At 33.3% G+C, this 26,173-nt stretch overlaps 1 protein-coding gene across 5 annotated transcripts in view; it reads right to left on the bottom strand.

Moving 5' to 3' along the window:
- Nucleotides 1-12,153: 12,153 nt before the first annotated feature.
- Nucleotides 12,154-26,173, bottom strand: part of LOC114286847 (PHD finger-containing protein 1) — a 28,226-nt gene continuing 14,206 nt past the window's right edge. The window contains exons 2-16 of one of the 5 annotated variants that reach the window (XM_082886474.1): nt 22,714-23,193; nt 22,182-22,403; nt 21,918-22,042; nt 21,781-21,826; nt 18,289-18,359; nt 16,014-16,893; nt 15,784-15,924; nt 14,357-15,124; nt 14,056-14,142; nt 13,654-13,957; nt 13,474-13,558; nt 13,302-13,391; nt 12,841-13,080; nt 12,586-12,725; nt 12,154-12,502 (exon numbers count right to left, since the gene is read on the bottom strand). In XM_082886474.1, coding sequence (XP_082742600.1) covers nt 16,841-16,893; nt 18,289-18,359; nt 21,781-21,826; nt 21,918-22,042; nt 22,182-22,403; nt 22,714-23,147 — 951 coding nt within the window. In that variant the 5' untranslated portion in view covers nt 23,148-23,193 and the 3' untranslated portion in view covers nt 12,154-12,502; nt 12,586-12,725; nt 12,841-13,080; ... (5 more) ...; nt 15,784-15,924; nt 16,014-16,840. Of the gene's footprint in view, nt 12,503-12,585; nt 12,726-12,840; nt 13,081-13,301; nt 13,392-13,473; nt 13,559-13,653; nt 13,958-14,055; nt 14,143-14,356; nt 15,125-15,783; nt 15,925-16,013; nt 16,894-18,288; nt 18,360-19,379; nt 19,798-21,780; nt 21,827-21,917; nt 22,043-22,181; nt 22,404-22,713; nt 23,194-26,173 lie in introns of those variants that run through there. The other 4 variants (XM_082886484.1, XM_082886457.1, XM_082886455.1 and 1 more) reach the window with 4 other exon arrangements.

The raw sequence follows: 26,173 nt of genomic DNA on the forward strand, positions 1-26,173 counted from the left end.
TTTACTTGCTTATAATGGTAGCATCATGTTTTACATTTTTCATGTCATTACCATGCTTAAATATCCATTTTTCACGCATTTGGTTGGGTGCATCATTCTAACTTTATGGTTGCTTTTTACTTATTCAAATACATATACAACCACATGCTATCAAATTGTTTCATATGCCATGTTAAAAACCGAACCTTATAGTTGCATTTTTTATGTGTTGCATTAGACACTTGCATATTAGAGCATGCAATTTTTCTAACTTTACTTCTGTCGGCTCGCCTCAGTTGAGTACTAGGTGGGCATTTATTGCTTTAACATATTGTATGTGTGTTAGTATTACCATACCAACCACGTTTACCATGAGGTTAAGTGCTTAGTTGATATATCTCTTGAATGCCTGCGGATGAAGTTTTTTTGCTTAAATTTGGATGATTTGACTAATGTACATATGAGATCACTTTTTCAAGTGGTACATATTTAAAATACTTTGGAAACAAACATGAAATCAAAACGTTCCAAATTTTGTGAATTAGTCTATATTTATGTGAATCACATTGTAAAAGATAGAATAAATAATCGGAAAAATAGTATATATTGTATATAAGAATCACATCATGATTAATAGATGTCGATCTTTGATCGGGTGAGTGGGGTGTTCAGTTCATGACCTTCCCCTCTCATACCTAAGTTCCCGAGCTGAGACACTTTGGTTATGACGGACAAGTGGCCTTTGGCACGAGTTATAGGTTTCCTAAATTCCCAAAAATATTTAGGTGGCGACTTCAAAATCTGGTAATGCAGTCCATTTCTGGCATTTTTAATGATTAAAAATGTATTTTTCAAAAAATTGCCAAATTTAGACTCATTTGTGTTTTATCCATTTCACATTGCACTTGTAAAACTAAATTCAGAACCACGGGAGTTCGAACTGTAGGGCTATCATATCCGAGGAGACTAAACCCCTCCAAAAAACAAAAAAAGCAAGTTACAACACATTAATACAAAAACTTAGCATATTGTAACGCCCTCAAAATAATAACATTAAACCCATCAATATAAACATACATTTATATACAAAAGATCCACGTTTCCTCAATTCATCAGAGTACTTCATTACAAAAGTATTACACGTTAACAACAAAAGTAAATGCCCTACGGGCTTACAGCTTTCCAAGTTAACACGTGGTTACAAAAGAGAGTATTGACTCGATTACACACTAAGCCCTTGGCTTGAATTTACATGTAATACATCAAAAGGAAAATAAGGCAACAAAAGTAAGTTTGCTCCTAGCCTCCCAAGCTATGTCCTCAGAAGTGGCATGCTACCTGTACCTGAAAATGATGTTCCCATATAGGGTGAGCCACAGCCCAGTAGAAATATACTAAACCGACTGTGAACAACGCCTAAAAGATTAGCAACTGATAGATGGTCAATACTTACACTTCCACTTACATCTTATTAAAATTCCATGACAGTCAAGTTTATGTTACAATTCACTTTCCATTTCTTATTCGACTTTGAGTTTGAAAACAAGGCTCAGTACTCTGGCCAAAACATTTGATGAGATTACAGTTCGTCACTAGAACATTTTTTTGAAATTCAAGATGAATACACATTTTGGTGTTGTATCAATAATACATAAACTACCTTCATACTTCACAAACGGTGATGACATACATTTTAATGTTATATCAAATCAAACAAACCTTTCAATAGATAAGCATATGAGCTATATCACCACTACAACAGATAAGCATAAGGGCTATATCAATACTTCAACAGACTAGCATGTGAGCTATATCACTACCACAACAGATAAGCATATGAGCTATATCAACATTCCAATAGATAAGCATATGAGCTATATCACTACCGCAACAGATAAGCATATGAGCTATATAAACATTTCAATAGATAAGCATATGAACTATATCACTACCACAACAGATAAGCATATGAGCTATATCAACATTCCAATAGATAAGCATATGAGCTATATCACTACCACAACAGATAAGCATATGAGCTATATCAACACTTCAACGGGTGAGCATATGAGCTGCATCCCAGGGTCCATCCCCCATCTTCCCTTAATCATTGACCAGTTTAGAGGTACATCCCCCATCTTCCCCTAAACCATTAACCAACTTAGAGGTACATCCCCCATCTTCCTCTAAACCGTGGAGTACATCCCCTATCTCCTCCCATACACAAGTAATGCATATAAACACAGAATCACATACGCAATCAATCAATACATAAAGTTAATGTATTCTATCAACTGTCTACACATAATGCATATAAACACATTGACCATATGCACAATCAACCAACACATAAAGTTGATGTATTCTATCAACCGTCATACTCTATGACACATCCAATTGATTAGTTTTGGTTTGCCTAATCATCATGCATTGTCTACAACAATCAACACTACCCTCCACCGGTAGCCCCAAGCAATTATTTCTAAGCGGGAAATAAATGCACAAATGGATAATATATCAACATTTCAACTAGATGAGCGATAAAAGATTTGACTACACTCTTTAGTCCCATGCATTCCCAATTTCAACATTCTCAATTCAATTCCTAATTTTCTTCAATCAATTATATGCATTAATTAATTAATCCAATTAGGGCAAATTACCATAATTCACAAAACAACCCTAAGGTTCCATTTTCATCAATGTCCCAACATTAATCTCATTTCTCTATGCCTAACATGCATATAGGTTTATATATTTAAAACCCCAACTTTTGTAAAATTACACAAAGGCCCAAACTTTCTCAAAATTACCCAACAACCCCCAACATATCAAAATGCTAAGATTTAAAGACAAAGCTCATAAGATGGAGTAGGTTATCCCTACCTCGAATGATGGGGCTCAACGAAGGAGATGAAGAAACGGAAATGCTCCAAATCCCGAAATTTTCAGATTAGAAGATAGCCCTCGACGATCAACACAACTTTTGTAAAGGCCCAAGGTGAGAAAACAACTCCTACTAGATCAATCCTAAGAGAGAAGTTAGGGTTTTAGTGAGAGGAGCTCTCAAAATAGCTTTTTGGAAAAGTAAGAGAGAGAAAGGATGTTGAAAAATGAACGAAAAGGTCGGATCTCGGCTTTATATAAAAGTCGCCCCGCTCGAGCGTCGAACTCCCCGCTCGAGCGTCACTCACAGATCCCCGCTCGAGCGTCCAATCCCCCGCTCTAGCGGCGGATGCACTCTCCCAGAACTTTTACAGACATGATGCCCGCTCGAGCGTCAGACACAAACTCCCGCTCGAGCGTCCAATCCCCCGCTCGAGCGGATAAGCAACAACAGAGTCCCGCTCGAGCGTCAAAAGCACTGCTTGAGCGGAGGGACCAAAAACTGGGCAAAGATTTTACGTTTTAAAACATAACCAACTTATTCCCAACTTGCCCAACACAACCCAAAGCTTGAACACAAACAGAAAGGAATAGAAAGAGGACAAGACAACAACACTCTTACGAAACCAAATCCGGATTACAGTTAAGCACGAAAGGGAAAACCGGGATCGCTATACATATTATATATATGCCACACAAAACATAAGCCCATTCCACACCTTTAAACATAAACCTAAACAGTGTCTTACACACACGACATTTTCCAACTATTTTCGACAGTACTACGACAAAAGAAGCTTCAGAAGCACAAAATTCTCTGGCATTCTTTAAGGAATGCAATTTTTCAAAAATCGACAATTTTTAATAATTGTTTTACTATTATTCTGCAAAAAAGTAAGTTTTCTTTTTTTTACTATTTCCATTCTTCATTCCATATTGGTTGGTGAAGAGAATGAAAACCATCGGTACTAGTTATTTGAATTAATAAAAAAAAAATCAGTAATCAAAATCATTCAGTGCTAGTTATCCGAATAAATAAAAAATCAGCAATCAATAATCGAATCAAACAATAATTTTTGGTTATATATTTTTGAATAAAATATAAATTTTTGACATATCGCTATCACACAAAAGAAAAACTTTTGATTTTGTACTTTCAAATTAAACATAGTTTTTAATCTATGTTTTCAAACCAATTATATAGTTTCAATTCTATACTTTTGAACTATTTATATATTTTCAAATTTTTTTTTCTCTCTGTCCTTCTCTTTGTTTACTTATTTTGCAGATGGATGCTAAACCTAGTGAGCATTTGTCATCTACTATTTCAAACAAAAGACGTCGTGCAGTAGAAATATTTTTGGAACTTGATTTTCCATATAGGTGCATTATTTTTTGAACTGGTTTTCTAAATGATAATCGTGAACATGAAGGAAAAAAAAAAAAGTTCGCATAGGGAGTAAAGTGAAATAATGAAGGAATTATAAAAGTGAATAAGGAACAATGGAGAGTGTAAAACAAACAAAGAATGCAAGAGGTTTGATGTGTACATTTTTTGAAAAAAAAAAGATGTATATTCAAAATTGGGATTTTTATTGATAAATCTCATTAAGTGTTCTAACCCAATAAGTCTATGAAGGAATTTTTTAACTCACTTATAGTCTCATATATTTATATTTTTATTCCATAAAGTCTTTTTTTTTTTCTTATACTCTTATGTCCTTATATTTAATATTGATATTTAATATTGGGGAGAGGAGACAGAAGGGAAAAGACCAAGGCATAAAAATTTTCATACATAAATTAAATAACATTGATATTATTATTTTATATTATTATATAATGTGAATATATTTTTAATTGACAACACATTAAAAATAATGTGAATATTCTTGCTCATCTGATGTGAATGTTCACAACACCTTTCCGAAAAATTATCTCTCATCTAATGTAGTGATATGAATGTTCACAACATGTTATACTTTTAATTAACAACACATTCTTATTCACAACATGTAGTGATGTAAACGTTCACAACATGTGAACATTCTCTCTCATTTAATGTAGTGATGTGAACATTCACATTCGTATGATTTTGTATGAATATTTGCATCATATAATTGACAACACAATAAAAAAAATTCATTTCAAATTAATGTGAATATAATGATGTGAATATTCATTTCAAATTAATATGATTTTAATGACAGCCAACATCCTGATGCGTGGGAACTACCAAAATATAATGACAATCAACATTAAATATTAACATTAATAAAGGGCAAGAGAAATTGGAGGTGTTTCGGTCTTTTTACCTCAAATAGGATCTAATGGAATAGTCAAAAAAATTATGGATTTGATAGAATAAAACTCTTAGAAAGAGGACTTATCAAAAAAGCTCTCTTGAAAATTTTCATGTTCAAAAAATGTTTATTAAAAAAATCTAGGTAGCATTTGGTAGAGTTTTCTAAATAAGATTTGAGAATATAGTTGTATTTTGAGTATATGAGTTTGGAATTATGATTTGAGTGTGAAAATTTTGTTTAGTGAATGAGTTTTGAAAATAATTTTGAATTGAGTGGGAAATTCTTGATGTGACATATGATATTTAATACAAAAACTTACAACTCATAACCAAACACACAACTCAAAATTCTATTCAAAACTCATAAAAAAAAAATTTTAATTCTGAAATTTTTTTTATTTAAAATATAAAAATAACAGGTGCCAATTGTAAATAATAATAAAAAAAATAGCACTGTTCCGGTCAACTGGCCGGATGTCTAGAAGGACGACCGGTCGGACATCCGGGAAGAGGAACGGTTAGCCCAAATTTTCCTACTTTCGAAAGAATTTTCAAAAGTGTGTGTGAAATTAACTTTTAAAAATTGCAAACAAACAAGACACTCAAAAGTCAGGATAGAAATATATTTAGAGAGCTCTACCAAACAGAGCTCTAGTTTTAAGGTATGTATTTAGAAGTGTAAAAATGGTCCGCGGCTCATAGGCAGCCCGAAGCCCACCCGCGACCCGAGGCAGACCCAGCCCGTTTAGGCTTGTTTGGGCCTGGGCCCAAGCCTAGTCTGAGACCCTAGGCCATCATTTTGAAGCCCTGCCTGGCCCATCGAACGGCATAAGGCCCACTTAAGGCCCAACCCGCCCAAGGCCCAGTGTCTTTTTTAGTGAAAAATAATAAACTATTGGTAGAAAAAATTTAAAAAACAAAAAAAAAATAGTCAGGCCCGCCCAAGTCCGAGGTCAGGCCCGACCTAGCGGCCCGCCGTAGGCCCAAATATCCCTGGGCTTGGGCTTGGGCCTAGCTTAATTTTTTGGCCGGTGGGCCAGCCCAGCCCGATCCGAATTTTGGTAGGAGCCTGCAAAGCCCGACATGAGCCGGGCCGGGCCAGATTTACATCCCCATATGTATTGATATTCATATTGATCATTTTGTTTAACGGTAAAGTTGTAAAAAAAATAAATTTATTGTGTGCACAGAGAGTAAATAGTGGGTTTTTTTTTTTTTTTCCTTTCTTTTTTTTGGTGGAATAGTCTCTTAGGTTTATATCTCACCCCCTCCGAAGGATTCAATAGCAACCCATATGAAAGATGTCATATCTGGGTAAACTATTAGTCTAGGAAAATACTATAGTACACACCTCTCAAAAAATGTGTATCTTATACAATTTAAAATTAAAGAAGAAAATAACATAATTTTATATTTTTTGAATCATAATTAAAAAAAAATGTTCTAACTAACACAACAGCATAAATAAAAAATTCATGAGTTATAACTTTAAAAAAAAAAAAATTAGTCATAACTAAAAAAAAAAATGACATAACTAAGGGTACATATGATGCACTCCTTTAAAGAGTATGTATGTTAGAATTTCCCATTATTCTAAACCACAATATCTTAACCATGTTCGGGTGAACTATTATTCCATACCACAATATCTTCACCAAATAACGGATTATATATTTTATTAAATTAGTCCAATTCTAAGATCATACAAAGCTATCTTGACTTTTTAGGGGCCTAAGACGAACTCAAAAAATGTGATCCAACTTTTATACATATTTTAAAATATATATGGATAAAATAATAACAATATATATCCGTATTTTTTGCTGGTACAAATTTATTGTATATATAAACACTATAAAATTGGGAAAATTGGCCTAAGGTCCCTCCCCAACTTTTGATAGGAGGAGAGGTACACAATAATATGTTTTGATGGCTAAGGTTCCTCAACTTTATTTTATGTTATAAAATACCTAATTTACCCTTCTTTATAACATACGATTGTTTGGATTTTGGCAAACTAAATATTCTATTGCTGACTTCATGGTGGAGATTTTGGAAACTGATTTCGCGGTGGAGATTTTGTCGGAGATTTCGTAGGGATTTCGCAAGTGTTGCAGTGGACTTGACGATAGAGATTACAACGATCGTGTAGGTGTTACAGAGCATAGGTTTTTCAATGGAGTTGTATCAGGTATGGTTTCGATAGAGATTCCACATGAATTTTTGATTTTTGTTTTGAATTTTATGTAAGGATTCCGATTTTATATTAGTTTTTCGAGTGTATTTTTGCATTAGGTTTTTGTTTTCAGTTTTGATCAATTTAAAAAAGAGGCTAGCTCAGTGAAGTTGTTTATGATTTTTGGAGTTGATTTTTCATTTGTTGTTATTAATCAATTTTAGACAAAGGCCAGCTTGATAGAGTTGATTTTTATTTTTGGAATTAATTTTTCATTCTCTGTTTTTTGATCAATTTCAAAGAGTGTTGACAGTGTAGTTGATTTTGATGTTTAGAGTTCATTTTTCATGCCCTGTTTTTCATCAACATGCTGATCAGAGTTCATTTTGCGTGCTCTATTTTTCATCAACATGATAAGTTTTGTTATCTATTTTTTCAAACCCGAGAAGTTTGTTTAAACCAGAGAAATTTCATTCTCTGCACTTTTGTTGGTATAGTCCAGAGAAAATTGTAAGTTTGTTATTATAATCCAACGAAAATGACAGAGAAAATTATAAGTTCATATGGACATATTATTAGAAGTTTCTAATGCAGAAAGAATCTGAGAAAGTGAATGTAAGTTCTTAAATTTCTCTGGACTTTTATTTGTAGTTGAGAGAAAATTATAAATTTGTTATTCACTTTCAGTTTGTAATTCAGAGAAAATTATAAGTTTGTAAAAAATGAATATAAGTTTTTGTTTCTCTGAGCAAAAGTTTTTTTTTTTTTGTTTTTGTTTTTTCTTTCAGTTTAGATGGGCAGTGCAGTGTTTTTTTGTTATCTTGAAAGTGTATATGAGTTTGTAAATTTCTCTGGATTTTGATATGAGTGTAATATTGCAGAATGACGCAAAGAAAATTATAAGCTTGTACTTCAGTGAAAATTACAGAAAAGCTTATAATTTTATAACAAATCTTCTGTGTGATTTTTGTCTATGATTGTGTTTAATAGTTAGCAATAAATTTCTCTATGATTCTCTCTGGATTCATTAATTTCTCTGTGATTTTGTTTTTGTTATCTTGAAGGTGAATATAAGTTTGTAAATGTCTCTGGACTTTTATTTGAGTCCAGAGAAAATTATAAGCTTGTTGTTATAATTCAGAGAAAATTATAATTATTAGAAATTTCTCTTGACTTTTATGTTGTTCTTGTGAAGTGTTTTTACGTTAAACAAATTATTTTTCTTGTTTTTTTTTCCAGTTTCGATGGACAGTGCAGTGTTGTTGCTGTGCAAATATGGGAATGATACTATTATCATTAATGTTTCATGCGAATTGAATTTTGAGGAATTGGTTGGCATTTTGTGTAAAACATAGGACAATTTGAAACCTGAGACGATGTATATTTCATATTCTATTGTGGGCCATTCGAATTGTATGGTTCAAAATGATATTGATTTTCTGAATATGTTGAGGGTTGTTTATGTACGTGGTGTTGATATAGTTGATGTTTCAGTTACTAGGTGTAATACTTCTGATCAATAGGATGAAGTGGGATCTAATTGGGTAGATTTTGTGCATGGTGAATGTGATAGGCTAGTGGATATTGAAAGGAATTCACTCTCTAAGTTTTGTTCTCACCAAGAAAAAGTGTTATTATCAGCTGGTTGGAGAAATATTATTACGAGTGTTGGACAAGAGTTTGAGGGTGGTGTGGTTGAGTTCCGTACTGTTTTATGCAAGTATGCTATTGAGGTTGGCTTTCAGTTTACGTATGTTAAAAATAACAAGCTGAGGGTTACGACAGAATGTGCATATAAGGAATCAAGGGGATGTATGTGGCGTGTACATGCTTCAGTTGAAAAAACAAATGGGTTCTTTTACATAAGAACTTTGAACAATGAACATACGTGTGGTGTGGCGGTTCGTACTAGTAAACATGATAGGATGACTTCCAGCTTAGTTTCTGGGCTGATACTTGAAGAGGTAAGTGCAAAACATTTAACTCGTCCAGTGGATGTTGTCAAAGAAATGAAAGACAAGTATGGGGTCTCAATCAGTTATAACTGTGGTTGGTTGGAGGTTGAAAAAGCAAAATATAGTACATATGGGGATTCTTGTTTGTCATTCGATCAATTACGGTGGTATTTTGATGAGGCATTGAAAAACAATCCAGGTAGTAGTTTTGAGTTAGATTTTGACGATAACAAGCGTTTCAAAAGAGTGTTTGTGGCTTTTCATGCATGCATTGCTAGTTTCAAATATTGTCAGTCACTACTGTTTGTTAATGGAACATTTTTGAAAGGACGATACAAAGGGGTTATGTTTCCCGCGACGGGGAAAGATGGGAATGAAGGTAATTGTAAATATATCTTATTTTATCTAAATATGTGAATTTTCTATACATGTAAGAATTGAGTGAATGTGATTTCTCTCAAACACTTTGAATTTTCTTTGGTTTTGGCCACTGTGTGAATTTTCTCTGGTTGTGACCAGTGTGAATTTTCTCTGGATTTTGGTCAGTGTGTGAATTTTCTCTAGATGTTGTCATTGTGTGAATTTTCTCTATAGTTGGTCACTAAGTGAATTTTCTCTGGATATTGTCACTAAGTGAATTTTCTCTAGATGTTGCCAATGTGTGAATTTTATTTGTAGTTGGTCAGTATTGAATTTTCTCTGGAGTTTGTCACTAAGTGAATTTTCTCTGGAGGTTGCCATTGTGTGAATTTTCTCTTGATGTTGGCAATGTCAAATTTCTCTGGTTGTTTATTGTTCTAATCTTCTCTACATGTGTATATCTAATATGTTAGTTCCTATTTGTTTTGTAGGTTTTTTTCCTATAGCTTTTGCTGTTGTTGATGCTAAGAATAAAGACAATTGGTGTTGGTTCCTTGAACATTTATGTGAAGTATTGGGATCGGAGAGGGTGATAAGTTTCATATCAGATCAACATTGTGGTATTGTGGAAGGAATTGCTAGGTTTTTCCCTAATTGCTTTCATGGATTTTGTCTTGAACATCTAAAGAGAAATTTGAGGGATAAGTTGTTATGTGGAAACACAAATTTGGTTAGGGAGACGATTGTGTCCAAATTTTCAGAGTGTGCATATGCGCCAACAAATTCATCATTTCATTTCAAGTTAAATGAATTAAAAAGTGAGGGAGGAGACATTGTGAGTGTTTTCTTGAGAAGTTTACCATATGAAAATTGGAGTGATTCATATTTTGAGGGGAAACGTTATGGTGAGATGTATTCAAATATTGCTGAGTCATTCAATTCATGGATACGAGACGCTCGGCACTTGCCAATAACAAATTTTGTGGACTTGATACGGTTGCAAATCATGAATATGAGGTCTGATAGAAGGCTGCTCTCTAGTAAATGGAATAAAGTTCTCTGTCCCCTTATGGATAATGTATTGGAAAAGGCTTTCTTGGATGGGAGGACATGGAATGTGAGTTTATCATCTGATAATGTCTTTGAAGTGCATTGTTTTCCTTCGGTTATGGTTGATCTTGGGTTGAGAACTTGTTCATGTCGAAAATGGGAAATAAATGGGTATCCATGTCAACATGCTGTTACTGCAATTTTTAGGAGTAGAAAGAATTTGAATTCATTTGTTGAACTATTTTTTCATGCTGATATGTATCGTCAAGCATACTCGTTTTCGATTGGCCTAGTTCCAACTATTGAAAAACCTGTGTGTAGCATTGATGATGCTATGATTTTACCTCCATTGAATAAGAGACCAGCTGGGAGGCCAAAAAAGAGCAGAATTACTTCTACTGGAGAGTTTAAAAGAGTAATTAAGTATAGTCGTTGTGAGAGTATTGGTCGCCATAATAAGAGGACATGCAAGGAACCTTTGTTAAATAGTTGATGATAACACATTTTATTGATTGAATAATACATTTGATGATTACTTTGTGTATTTTGTTTTGTGAAATGTATTTTTTGGACAGTGTATATAATAACACCTATCAAATTCATCTAGAGAAATTTTCCAATAGCAGTGAAAGCGTGCATTGTGTTTGTTGATACATACTATAGGCAGTGTGTTTATAATACCAGTCAAATTCATCTAGAGAAATTTGTCTATGGCAGAGAAAATTCTTTGTGCATTGTGTTTTGAAGTTTCAAATTCATCGAAAGAAATTTTCCAATAGCAGAGAAAATTACTGTGTGCATTGTGTTTTTAAAATTTGATGATTCTTTTATACCAACACAGTACATTACAGATTGTATGATCATATAGGCACCTTCTTTGGAACGATACGAGTTAAATTTCTTTGTGAATTTCTGATAATTTCATACCAGTCAAATTTATCCATAGAAATTTGCTAATAAAAGAGAAATTTACTATGGGCATTATGTTTGTTGAAATGAGCATTGTGTTTTGTGAGGTCCAATTCATCCAGAGAAATTTGCCAATAGCATTGAAAATTACAATGTGCATTGTGTTTGTTGAAACATACTATGGGCATTGTCTTTATAATACCAGTCAATTTCATCTAGACAAATTTGCCACTAGCAGAGAAAATTATCTGTGCATTGTGTTTTGAAGCTTCGAATTCATCCAGTGAAATTTGCCAGTAGCAGAGAAAATTACTGTTTGCTTTGTGTTTTCTGAATTTAATGATTGTTTTGTACCAACACATAGCATTATAGATTACATAATCATATAGGCATCATACCAGAGAAATTTATGCTATTGGCAAAATACAAGTTAAATTTCTCTGTAAATTTCTGTTAACATCATACCAGAGAAATTTCTGCAGACAATTTTCCCTGTGTGGATTGTGTTGACAATCACAATAAAAAATATATATATTTAACCACTGATAGCTATGAAATTTACATTAGTCAAAAAAAGATATATACATATATGTCAAACATCATCATTCCTTTAATGTATGAAAAAACAAATTGAATGGTTAACCTAATTACATTGTGTACATTGTTTTCCTTTCACTAGTGTGCTTTCACTATTATACTTTTGGTTCTTCTTCTGGTGGTATTTGAATTGGTTATGTCCATAACCGGCCGACTTCGGTCACAAATCTCTCTATGATTTCTGCCCTCATCAACCTTACGTCTTGTGTGGACAATTTAGAGCTGATAGGTTCATGGTTGCTATATTGTCTCATTATGTAGCATACAAAGACGCCACAATCCAGACTGCATACAAATTATAGGTATAGTTAGTTTTAAAAAACATTCAAATTAGATTATCTTATTTATAGATGTTGTATGAAACTTACGAATCACTGTCTTGTTGTGGAGCATTGTTGACATATTCAAAGTCATAATTTGTGTTTTGTGAGTCCATCAATTTGAAAGAGGGTTGTGATTATGCCTCTCTTTCAAGGTAAGCTTTCAAAAAATTCTCCACATAATCTTGCTGTAAAAAAATAATTTTTAAATAATAAAGAAATTTACAGACAAATCAATGGGATTCTATGAAAATTACCATCACATAAACATTATGATGCATCAAAGAAATTTGAACTCGTTACCAATTGTTTTGCATCTTTGATATATTTTTCTTGTGCATCATCCCTCATTGGCCTTAGCGAGTTGTAGAACCTCCATAAATTGTCTTGTTTGTCCAAGACTAGCAAGGTCCAGTGATTTCCATCTGTTGACTTCTTATTACCCCCAGTAGTTATTGGGAAATGAAGGAACTTGTAGTTCCTCCATGCTGTTTCAAGATGCTTGTCAAATAATGAGACTCGGAAAGTTTGATTTTCCGTCATCTTGATGAAGTTTTGCGGTCAGAGAAAATCAAAAAATGATTATGTTATGAGAAAGTTGAAATGACAAGAATTTAAGAAATATACACACAAAAAAATTTTAAATGCACACAACTAGCCAGAGAAAATTAGACCAGGGACACAACTGGCTTCAAGAAGTATCTTAATAAGAGAAAGTAGTAAATAAATTCCAAAGAAAATCAAATAAAAGTGTAGTAACATACTAAGCTCATGGATGTGAAAAAATATGAAGTTGGTTGTTGTTGTTTTCTCCTTTAGTCAGCAAATAGGATCTCTCCATAGCCATCAATGACCTGAAAAATATCATTTATAATTGCAACATTGGTTTATAAAGGCTAATGGAATATTGCAGAGAAATTTTGATGAAAGACTTACATTGTTGGCAATTTCTTTTTTCTTTATTAGGTTTCCAATATCTTCAAAGGTAATGAGATTCAACTCACTTGTCCAGATTAAAGCCCTACAATATGATAAAGAAGGGATTTAATAGTTGTTAATGCAATATAAGTTAGTAAATTGTTGTTTGTTATCTTCTTTTTTATTTGTTGTACTTACTCGAGTCTAGACACATTTGATATGTGTTGTAAAATGTCTTTTACATGTTCTTTTATCAATCTTGAAACTGGTAGAGTTTGTGAAAAAACCCAAGATTTTCTGATGTTTGTTGGTGGAGGCAAGACGTACGCATCGGCATCAAGTACTTCTTTGTCTTTGGTGGTTTGCTCTATTTGCTTTGCAGCTTGCTTTGAAGCTCTAGTCACCTTTGCAACTTTGGGATATTGAAATACTGGATGTTGTTGCTTTTCTTTCCTTTCTTTTGCCTTTAAATTCTTTATCATTGATGTAGGATCTTTTTTCACTGTAGACAGTGAAAATATTAGTAAAAGTGAAATTTCTCTAAAGTAAGAGATGATATTTCAATATGTAAATTTATTTGATTCAATATTTTCCAGTTACCATAGAATTTTGTCTTTTGTTTTGGTTGTTCTTTGTGTGCCTCTTGTTCTTGCTAGGTTGTTGGTTATTGTTCCACTTCTATTCCAACTATACACAGTGAAAATCAAACAAACCCCAAAAATCAAATAAGCAAATAGACAGAGAAAATCAAATAAGCAGTAGAAATCAATAGAAATAAGCAGTAGAAACTAATGTGGTCAGAGAAATTTAACTTCCAGAGAAAATTATAATAAATAGAAATTTCTCTGAGTTATGTTGACGCAAGGACATAACTTTTTTGTGGCTCAAGATTTTCACTGACCTTGTGGTTGAACTTGTGTTGGTATTTGGTAAGGTTGTGCTGCTAGTTGGACGGATAGTTCTTGAATTTGTTCATGCAATCTAGCATTTTTAGTTTCAGGCTCTGAAATTGAATACCTCAACTGTTGAATTGTTTTTGTATCATCTTCTTTTTGAACATCCAACATCCTTAGTTTCATTTGGATTGTGTTGTCTCTTTCTTGAAGTTCTGAGTTATGTGATGTCAAGGTTCTTATTGCAATATCCTTTTTTGCAAGTAATTCATTCCAATTTCTCTCTTCTTCTATTTTAGATTTAGAAAGTGCCTTTAGGCTTTGATAGAGATCAGCAATTTTGGCATCCTTTGATTCCTCATATTCTTGAGGCTAATACATTATTGAGCCACATATGCTATCATGATGTTGGTCTATCGGCTCATTATGTTCTTCTTCATCACTTTTCTCATTGTTTTCTTCTTGCTATTTAGATTGAGTGCCTTCATCTTCTTCTTCACTGTCTTCTTCTTCTGTTCATTTTCTTCTTTGTCTTCTACTTCTATTTCTTCACTTTCTTCTCTGGCTTCCGCTTCTCCACTGCTTGCTTGATCTTCTTGTCCATTGCTGGCTTCGTGTTCTTCTATGTTGCCTTCTCCTTCCTCATTCCCTGGTTCTTCAGATGAATCTTCTAATGTCTCCTTGAATTTGACAATTGCTTTTTTTGATTCTTTCTTCTTCTTTTTACCAAGACAAAACTCCTTTGATGGGTTTTTAACTAGCTCATTGTTATCTATCTGTAGCAGGAGGCTAATTTATTAGAGAAATGTTACCAAATTCACTAAGAGAAAAAATTCAAATAAGGAAAATAAAATTCATCTAAATGATACTAATGGGAAACAAACTTCAGAGAAAATTGAATGGGCCAAAGAAAATTTCAGACAAGGAGTTAATTTTATGAGGCAGAGAAAATTATGAAACAAGCAACATAATTTAGATATCAGAGAAAATCAAACAAGGCATATAAGTTGATGTTTTACTATAATTGTGTCGGAGAAATTTGGATTCGAGAGAAAATTCATTAGAAGGGTAGAAATAAACGGTGTTAATAAAAGATGCGAGGCACATAAGTTATGAGCCAGAGAAAATTACACATAAGGAGAAACAATTTTATGGGCCAAAAAAAATTATGAAACAACCAACATAATTCAGATATTAGAGAAAATCAATCAGGGCATATAAGTTAATGTGTTACAATTGTGGTCAGAGAAATTTGGATTGCAAAGAAAATTGATTATAATGGCAGAAATAAACCAGTGGTAATCAAAAAAGAAACATAAATTGATATTTCAGAGAAAATTGATCTCAATCAATCAAGGCACAAGGACGGAAACAAACCAGTGGTCAGAGAAATTTTGGAATTTCACTGAGATTTCATTGACGATAGAAATCTAACCTGTCGAGGTGCAAGAGAGTGGACTAGTGTCTTCTGCAGCTGTTTCGTCAAGCTTTGCAAGTTCCACTTGGCACATCTTGAGAAATCAGTTGTGTTACTGTCTTCCAAGTCAATGATATTTGCATGTTCACATAACCAATACTGTGATGGGAATTAAAGTAATTAAATTTTGCTAAACACACAAATTTGTAAGTATGATAACTGCAAATTTGAATGGAAATTATACTTACTAGCAATGCAATGACACACCCCGGAACTTTCTCTGGAATTTTGTGCAATGCTATGATAGAATCAATCAATGTTGATGTGATTGCTTCTGGCCAATCATACTGTTTCATTGATTCAAGAGGTTCCATATACTTTATAAAAACCCACCATATTGAATTCTCACTTGTTATAAAAAATAGGGTGAGACACAAGTATAATGTAACAATGATTGCTACATCTTTGTAGTCAGTTGGTTGCTTGCCTTTCATTGCTTTGACCAAGGCATTTTTAAGAACAAGACCAGTAAGCCTTGTGTCCTTTGGGAATCTTCTCCTTAGGAATGCAGATTTTGGCTTTTTAGAATATCTTAATGACATGGCTCCTTTATCTCCTTGCAAACCGAAAATCAAGGTCACGTCATTTGTTGTAAAGGTCAAGTTTTTTTTACCAACTGTGAATGCTTTTGTTTTTTCATTGTAACATTGGATTATTGCAACTATATCATCATCAGATTTCCTAGATTTCCTTGGATCCATCCTTCCAGTGGTTAGAGCTTGGATCAAATACCAGAATAGGGTCTTTTGAAGCTCTACAAGTTGATTTAAATTGAATTTAAGTGTTTGAAAAAAGGAGACAACAGATGAGAGATTGGATCGGTATTGAATGCTGTAATGAGCTCTTTTTCTTTAGAGTTTAATAGGTTTTTTCCCAATGAGCTGGAGTCTTTTGAAGTCGGGGTACTCATCTTGATGCTAGTTGCTTCATCACCTTGGACTTGTGTGTTTTGTTAAGGAGTTTGTGGTGTTTTGCTGGTTTTTGATCTTAGATCATAAGAAGACTGAGAGAGTCTCTATTTCTTGCTTGGTGTTTCCGGTGTTTTGCTGCTTTTACGTTTTGTCATTTCTAGACAATGATGAAAACATAAAGATGTCAATATTAAATCCCAGAGAAAATTGAACATGCTAGAGAAAATTGGACATGTCAAAGAAAATTGGACATAAGGGAGAAAACTAAGGTGGCCAGGGAAAATTATAAACGTCAGACAAAATTAGACACTAAAAATTAAATTTTAGAGTACTAATTGTTTTCTTGTGGAATACATCTAGTCACAGAAAATTTTCATTCCTAGAGAAAATCAACAAAGCAACATAAACATGGCAGAGAAATTTTCAATAATTGTTAAAATTACATATAGAAGTAAAATATAGCCAGAGAAAATTGAAAAATGAAACATATATCTAGCAAGCACAGAAAATGAATGACAGAGAAAAGTAAACATAGCAAGCCAAAGAAAATTTCCATTTGACAATTAGCAAGATAAAATAAACAAAGCAACGTAAACATGCCACTCAAAATTACGCAACATTGAAATTAAGAATTGAACAAAATAAACATACTAGAGAAAATTACACATTCCGGAGAAAATTACACATTCTTGAGAAAATTTCCATTCTAGAGAAAATTTCAAGTCCATAATATTAAAATGCCAGAGAAATTTATATACACAACCAGAGAAAATTAAACATGATAGAAACACACAAGGGAGAAAAGTGATGTGGCCAAAGAAAATTATAAATGTGAGAGAAATTTAGACACTGACAAGAGAGTAATAGACATTCCAGAGAAAAATACATATTCTAGAGAAATTTACAAAGCAGAGAAATTTCTAGACAAAATCACATAAACATGTTCAAGAATAAGATCAAAACACAGAGAAATAACTTTTTTTCAAAATAAACATGCTAGAGAAAATTCAAAGAAGAAACATACATTCCAGTCCATAATATTAAAATGCCAGAGAAATTTACATACACAACCAGAGAAAATTAAAAATGATAGAGACACACAAGGGAGGAAAGTGATGTGGTCAGAGAAAATTATAAATACCAGAGAAACTTAGATAGAGACAAGAGAGTAATAGACATTCCAGAAAAAGATAGACATTCCAATTAAAAATACATACAGAGCAAAGAAATTTATAGAAAAAATCACAGAAACATGTTCAAGAATAAGATAAAAACACAGAAAAATAACTTTTTCAAAATAAACATGCCAGAGAAAATTCAAAGAAGAAACATACATCAAGCAAAAATCAGAGAAATTCAAATGCCAGAGAAATTTACAGATAAAATCACACAAACATATTCAAGAATAAGTTCAAAACATAGAGAAATAACTGTTTTCAAATTCATGTAGTTTTTTATTACGAAATTGAAACCCTAATTTATGGAAGGTTAATATAAAATGCAATTAATTGTGTTTCAAGAGAAAATCTAGTTGTATTGTAGAAAAACTTACCAGAGTTAGGATGAAACTTTAATGACGAACTGATATGCCCTGAGATGAAGATGCGACGTGACGAAGATGAACTGAGATGACAATGAACAGTGAAAACGGGGTCAGAGAAATTTATGAGGAATGAATGGGAATGATTTTTGCATAAGATAATGAAACTCTAATGTCGATGGTGAACATGATATTGAAACCCTAATTCTGGTGTTCTCTTGCTCATGAAGATGGTTGGATGTTTGGAATGGAACTCAGTCGTCGGAGTTCAGTTCAGTTTCAGTGTTGATTTGTGAAGGGTATTTTGGTCCATGAGATAATTAAAAATGCGCGCGATAATAGTTTAGGGACCTGATCCATCACCCCTTTTTTTTGGTGTCCTTTATTCTCTAAATTACTATTATTAGGGACCTTAAAAAAAAATTCCCCTTTTACTATTTTTTTTACCGTGGAATTCATTGAAATATCAAGTAAGAAATCCAATTTTAAATTATTGTATTAGTAAATAAATCAATTATAATTTGTTTTTTTTCAATAATTATAATGTTATATTTCTTGAGTAATTTCATATGATTTTTATAGTTAACATAAATCATAGTCCTTGAGATTGAGATTGAGATTGACATAAATCATAATGATTGATATAAATTTTGAAGATTTTCAATTGTTAATATTATTAATTTATCCATACTCTTTCCTAACGATTGAATTGTAAAATTTGATCAATTTTAACTTAAGAAAAAATTATTTCTCTCCATACAATTGTAACTGTTATAGTCAAACAATATTGTATAAATAATTTATACATTTGACAAACAACCATCTATTACTTTTAAATAATTCATTTAAAAAAAATTATAAAACTTCATTTTTAAACTACTAATATTATAATGTAATGTTTGATTCACTAAGAGAAATTTAATTAAATGTATTAGTTATTCTTTAGTGTCTGTATAGATTAATTATTCTCTCATAATGGTGTATGACAATTTCGTTGTAATATTTTGTTGTAAATTTAACGCGAGAATAGATATTATGATAAAATGATTATGAGCAAGACTACAAAGCTAAAATTATCTATCCAAAATTTACCTAAAAATAAGAATTAATGATTTAGATTCATTTCATTCATAGATCCCACAATTCATCAATTTAATCTTTACCACACACCCATTCTGAGACCTTAACATTTTTGAATGATTATTCCATTCAACTTCATTTTAACAAATCAAACATTACTTAAGACTAAAATAATTAACCAAACATAATTTAAGATCGAAATTATTTTAAGAGCCTATTTTTTGGAAAGAATTCGAGGGCCCAAGGCAACACCTTGCCCGCCTTACCTCAAGGCCTGCCCTGTGGTCATGTCCCTCCAAACAAACATGCTCAAGCTCAAATGATATCAAACTCTTTTTGATAAGATTTGAACTCGTAACCTCGCACAATAAAATAGTGCTACACAACCACTAAACTCTCATTTTCCCAATTATTTTTCTTTACGGGACCTTCATCATGCGCCTGAAAAAAAATAAAATAAAATAAAATAAAAATAAATAAATTGTTTTCCAATTTGGTGACTAATCGAGTCCATAACAAAATCAACATGTTTTGCACTTAAAACCGGGAAAAATCCCTTAACCAGGGTTTTGGTTTTAGATCCTCAAAATTAATTACATAGACCCTTGTGAAACAAATCATAATCTAAAAATAAATAAAAAATAGGATTAAATTCATTTTACCCCCTCATGCTTTCATGCTTTTGGGGTTGAATAAGGCTACAAATGAGCTGAGCCGACTCGAGCATTGCTGAGCTCGAGTTTGGCTCGAATTGATAAGATTTTATTATTAAATATATTATTTAAATAAACATATTTAAGTAAAAAATATTATTTATATTATTTAATAATAAATAATACATTTATGCTATTATTTATATATTATTTATTATATAATATATTTATTATATAATTTAAATAAAGATATGACAAGTCACGCTTAATCAAGCTTAAACTTGGCTCGTTTACTAAATGAGCCTAATATTCGAGCTCAAATTCGGCTCGTTTAGTAAACGAGTCGAGTTGAGCCGAGTCCTTAACGAGTCGAGCTAAGCTAACTCGCGAATAGCCCAATTCGTTTGTAACCCTAGAGTTTAAGCACTCTACCCTCTTATGATTCAAATATGGTCAGAAAATCCCATATAATTTTGAACTAAAGTATCCACTGTTAATTTTTCCTTCCAAATTAACGGAACGTGTATCATACACATCATTTTTGAGTGAGTTTGATTTTCTAAAAAATTAAAATAAAATTAGTACAACAAAAGGACAATTTTAACCTTATTTTCTCCAAACCTAAAATTATATTAATATGTTAATTAAAATAAAATAAATTAAAATATAATTAAGAATTGATCTAAAATATAAAATATAATTAAGAATTGATCTAAAATATAAAATAAATAATAATTAAGAATTAATCTAAAATATAATTAGATTAAAATTAGATTAACATGTTATGAATTACAATAAATAATTAAAATTTTAAGCTTAATTGTGATCTAAAATGTAATTAAATAAAAATGTTAGTAATTGGAATAAATAATTAAATATTTAGAATTAATTGTGATCTAAAATATATTAAATTAAAATTAGAATATAAAATTTAAAAATTACAATTAAAAATTAAAAATTTATAATTACTTATGATTTAATTGAATTATGTCAAACATTATCAATTATGTGTATGAGAGAGGAGAGAAAAATAACAAAAAATATAGAATTTTAAAATATTATAGTCATTTATATCTATAGTTAGTGTTACCGGTTATACTTTAATTCAAAATCACATGGAAATTTTCTGACTATGGCTTGCTTTGGCAAGCTGGTAAATGCTTTTTGACCTTTTTGGATCACATCACCTCTCTACTTTTTTACACCAAAAAAGCCAAAAAGTTTCAAAAAAAAAAGTCAAAAAATAAACTTTTTACCATCTTTCCCAAACACCACTATATTTAAATTATGGAACGGTAAAGTAACCTTGAACCACAAGGAGGCAAATAAATTCTACCCCAAAAAGTAAATCAATGCTTTTCAAGCTAAGATAAATTCTACCCTAAATCAATTCAGCTCATTTTCCATCGTTCCTGATACGTCTTCAGGCCCCAAACTTCATCACATCCTTGGTGTCTTGTCAAGACTAGTAGGATTAGAGGAGTTAGAAAACAGAATCTGGTGAGAAACTTTTAGGATTGGGAAGGAAAGAAGAATTTGACAGATTGGATACATGGCTACCACCAGTGCTTATGGGACTGTGCAGACTCCATGTAGTTGCAATTACAAAAAAAAAAAAAAAAAAAAAAAAAAAAAAAAAAAAAAAAAAAAAAAAACCTTCACAATTTTGCTTTCTGACTGAATAGTGTGCTTGGTCTTGGTCAGCCCAACACACTAAGCACTGCTACTTTGGGTAACAAGACTCTCAGTTGATGCAAGAGCAAGGGAATACCTTTGTCGCCTAAATACACCCCATAAGTAGTACTTCCTACGAAATCCTGCAGATCAATAGGAATTGTGAACTTCATGATGAAAGCAAAACTAATTTTTGATCCACTTGCAACAGAATCACACTGGTGTAAAACTTACTCCAGTACCGCTGTGGCAATTCGCGAGATGTGAAAATCAAGAGCTCTGCATCACCAATCAGAGCCTTCAAAGCAAGGTTGTGCTCAATTATGTCGTCTAGCAGAGTGTCAAAAGCCTTCTCATCCCTTTAACAGAGCAAAGTTTGAAAAGAAAATAAATGATCAAAGGAGGCATAGAGTCCATTAAACCTAAATATGAAGCAATGTATGCATTTTATTTTTTTTGGTCAGTAGCAACATATATTCAGATCAAGTACGAAGATACCTTTCAGAATCAGGGAAGAAATAGAGTGCTATACTTTCATCAGTGGGTGGCAACTTCTGGAAACTTTTTGGCCAAACATCAGACCTAGGCAGAATTTCAACATTAAGCACTGGTGGAAGCGCATTTGCCGCATCAAACACTTTTGAGCAAGCTTTGCTTGATATATGGGCCACGAGTCCAAAAAGGGTTTCATTTTTTCCACTGGTAATGCTCAAGCATCCCCTATCCAAAATAGTCTAAAAAAGTAAAATACAGCAGCAAATAATGAATTGATTTAATATCTAAGGAAGCCTCTTCAAAATATATTACCAGGATAGCACGGTGCCCCTGGCTTCATGGAACCCACAAGAAAAGGTTGAATTGTTCAAAGTAATACAAAACCATGATTTTGAAAAAAAAAAAAGAAAAATTGACATTAAATCCTTTACAGCTTTATTGCAGGTTTGCACCCTTTAAGTCAATATGCCCAAAGGCCCATATTGTAGAGGCTTGCCTGACTAACAGAAGACCATTTTAAAGACAAAAATCTTACCTCCAAATTGGATCATTAACTGGTTGTCCATAGAGATGGCTATCAGGTTCTAAAGATGGCTGACAATATGACATAAGGACAGAAGGACCTGACTGAGAGATATTAGCTTTGGCTAATTCAGGCTCTTCTGAACTGTCCCCATCTTCAAGCATTAACCTTCTTCTCTGTATCCTACACTCTTGACTTCCACGAGTCTCATCAAATGAAACATGAAATTTGTCCTCATTTGGTAGAGAGCAACCTGTTAGCTTAGCTGCTTTAAACAGCTCATTCTTCATGCCAGCTGGTCTCTTGGCCGTTGAAAAAGCTTTCTTACTCGGCCTCTTCTCCCAATTATTTTGAACTTCAACAGCTTGGTCTTTCCTTGAATTTATTCTTTCACTTTTCATAGATGGGCCAATTTGAGGAGCCTTGGCGGTACATTCTTCACACATCCAAGTGATGCTGTCATCATCAGGAGAAAATTTGTCTAGACAATAGCTAGACAAGTAAACATTAAATTAGATCAGGAAGTACAAAAACTACATAAAAAGGATTATTTAATTTAAACTGGTATAGCATAACTGGACAAGTTCTTCCTGTAGCTAACACCATAACTATTGTAGGTATTTGGTGATAAGGTCGTTGATAGTGGACCTGTAGGAAGATGGTGAACACTTACTGCAAAGTATAAGAAGCTCAAAGAAGGCTAAATTCAAAGAAGCGATGATATTTAGACATTGGCATTATTTTAGAGAGAAACTGATACGGATCTTATATAATTATGTTTCTAGTCTTAGAAGAGTCTTGAAGGGGGTCAATGTAACCAAAGCAAGGCTAGGACTGGGTCGAGCTCCCCCTTTGGGTCCAAACCAACTTAGGGTCACAGACATGGGCAAACTGACCTAATCCACTAGATTGGACCAAATACACCCAGGGTACCGACGTGAGCCGAACCTAATTAGCCCTACCAATGTGAGTCAAACACTAGAGTGGGCCGAACCCACCTAGTCCATTAGAATGGGCCAAGGCTGAAAACCAAAGCCCAAGACCATCTTTCGAAGAGGGTTGAGCTGAAAAATGGCCCAAGACCAAGATAGGCCCAGGCCTAGCATCCAACCCGAGCGGCCATAGGAGAACACATGCCATCATGGTCCAAAGATGCTGAAATGGTTAGGAGAAAAATATTCCATCATGAGGATACAGATCAAACCGCATGTGCCCAACCGATCTGTGGTCCCCCACACCCAGGAGTAATCATTATCTGATTTAACCAGGCATGTGAGCTACATGCACACCTTGGAGAGCAAGCAATTACAGCCTATATAATACATCCCCTTTGCCTTGAAGAGGATCTGGTTTTCACATTCTACAGATACTCTATATTCCTTCTCTCTCCCACCTTCTGTCCCTGGCTTTAGTATCGGAGGGGTTCTCCGACCAACTCCGCTCAGGCAGCTCTAACCAGTTCTGTGATTTTGCAGGTCTCAGTCCCCAAAAAGTCCATTCCAGTTACAGAGCTCCGATTCACTTCATCAATGTGAAATGCACTCTTCAACAAATCTTATTTACATTTATTATTAGTTAATAAAGCTACTGGGTCAGTTTTAAGGTTAGAGGTATTTTGGTAATTTGAAGAATTTCTGGATATAGGTTTTGGGCTGCCCATGAGTTGTCTTGTAGGTCAAGTTATTTAATTAATTTTTATTTATTTTTCTTATTTGGTCTTAAATAAGTTTTGGATGTCAAAATATTAGTAGTTCCCTATTTTGGAATCATAGTTGGAAAAGAAAGTCTCTAAATCTATATAAAGTCATGTAATATTTCTAATTCAATAGAACTGATATTTTAAAGAATTTTAGGAGTTTTGAAACTTTCTTATAGATTGTGTGATGCAATCGAACCTGTGATACCTAAGGGATTCTAGCCCATAAAAGCCGTTCACAGTCCTTTAAACACTCCCTAAACAGTGCCAAACTGTCATATTTTCATGCCTAGACTCCTACCCCTTCATTACACTAAACAAACCCTTCAAACCCTATATTCTTGTCGTGATTTCAGCTATAAAACCCAATTAAAATCAGCCACAAAAAAGCTCAGATTGCTGCTGTCTCTACTTGTCCTGCAGCAGTTTTGGCATCAAAGCTTAAGGTTTCACCACTATGTTCTTACAAAGTTGAAGATCCCATGCGTCACAATATGTCATACCCCATAACAAAGAAGTTCGAAATTTTAAAGGAAGGGATGATCCCAGTGTTCTCTAATTGGCTTGTTTCAATTGAGGAATTTTTTGATTGCTATGATTGGATGGATGATAGAAAGCGAGATTTGCTAAGATGAAAGTTATAGGTTTGGCACAATTTTGGTGGTATCGTGTTGAAGAGTATACAAGAAGATTGGAATTGCCACCGATAAACACATGATGAGATGAAAGCTAAGCTTCAAGAGAAGTATATCCCTCCAAATAATCTTGTTGAGTGACGTGAGCAACTTGTTAATTGAAGACATGGCAACACTTTCTTTGAATAATATATGCAAAGACTTGAAGAACTTGACAATCAAAATCTGGTTGTGGAAGGCTCACACCAAAGGCTTGCTGGATTTAAACATGGTTACAGGCCTATTACTAGGCAAGAAGTGCTACGTCAATCAAAATATAGCATGAAGCATGCACAAGAAGTCACGCCAAAGCCGGAACCTATTGTTGAAAATCAAAACGTTGCGCAATTGGAGCTACAAGTGAAAGAGAACAATCAAAATCTGTATAATGACCAGATTATGAAGGTTGAGAAGCTTCCAATTGAAGTTAACCTTCCAATTGAAGTTGCCACCACCTTTTCTTCGTTGGAAATAGGAATAAAAATATCAAGAGATAAATCTTTTCAATCATGCCAATAAATTTGTACCGAGTAACAAAGTCAATTGGCATAAGACACACATCCTTGAATTGATTTGAATAAGCTTTTACAAACCTTTTCTTCAATATTCCTGGCATTCCCTCTTTTATTTTCTGCACATTTTAACAGCCCAAAACACTGTTCGAGGTTGTACTGTTACAGCACCCAGGACAGTCCCAAAATCAATATTGCTTCTTATTACATTAAGCCCTAATCCTAATTCTTCCATACACTACTAGAAGCCCTAAATTTCCCATTACTTTTCATCTTGAAACCACAACAAAAAGCCACTAAAATCCAGCATTACAGGTCAAAGCACTGTCCTACATCAGTATCTCAATGGCTAGAGATCACCGGACGTGGAGGAGGAAAGAACCAAGAAAGCCTTAGAGGAAGAGAGGGTGGCAATGAGAGACCCTTGTCACCAGATTAGAGGAAAATGATAGCCAGAGTTGTGTGTTTGTTACCTGCATTAGCTACTCCCTTATATAAGTTCCAAAACTGTTGGCGGCTAGCAAACCTATGGACACATAGCCAGGTCTCCTTGGTTCAACAAGCAGAGGCATCAGAGGCGGTAACACAGG

The sequence above is a fragment of the Camellia sinensis genome, chromosome 1 (genome assembly GCF_055761805.1).
Source record: "Camellia sinensis isolate YWXY chromosome 1, ASM5576180v1, whole genome shotgun sequence".
NCBI lineage: Eukaryota > Viridiplantae > Streptophyta > Magnoliopsida > Ericales > Theaceae > Camellia > Camellia sinensis.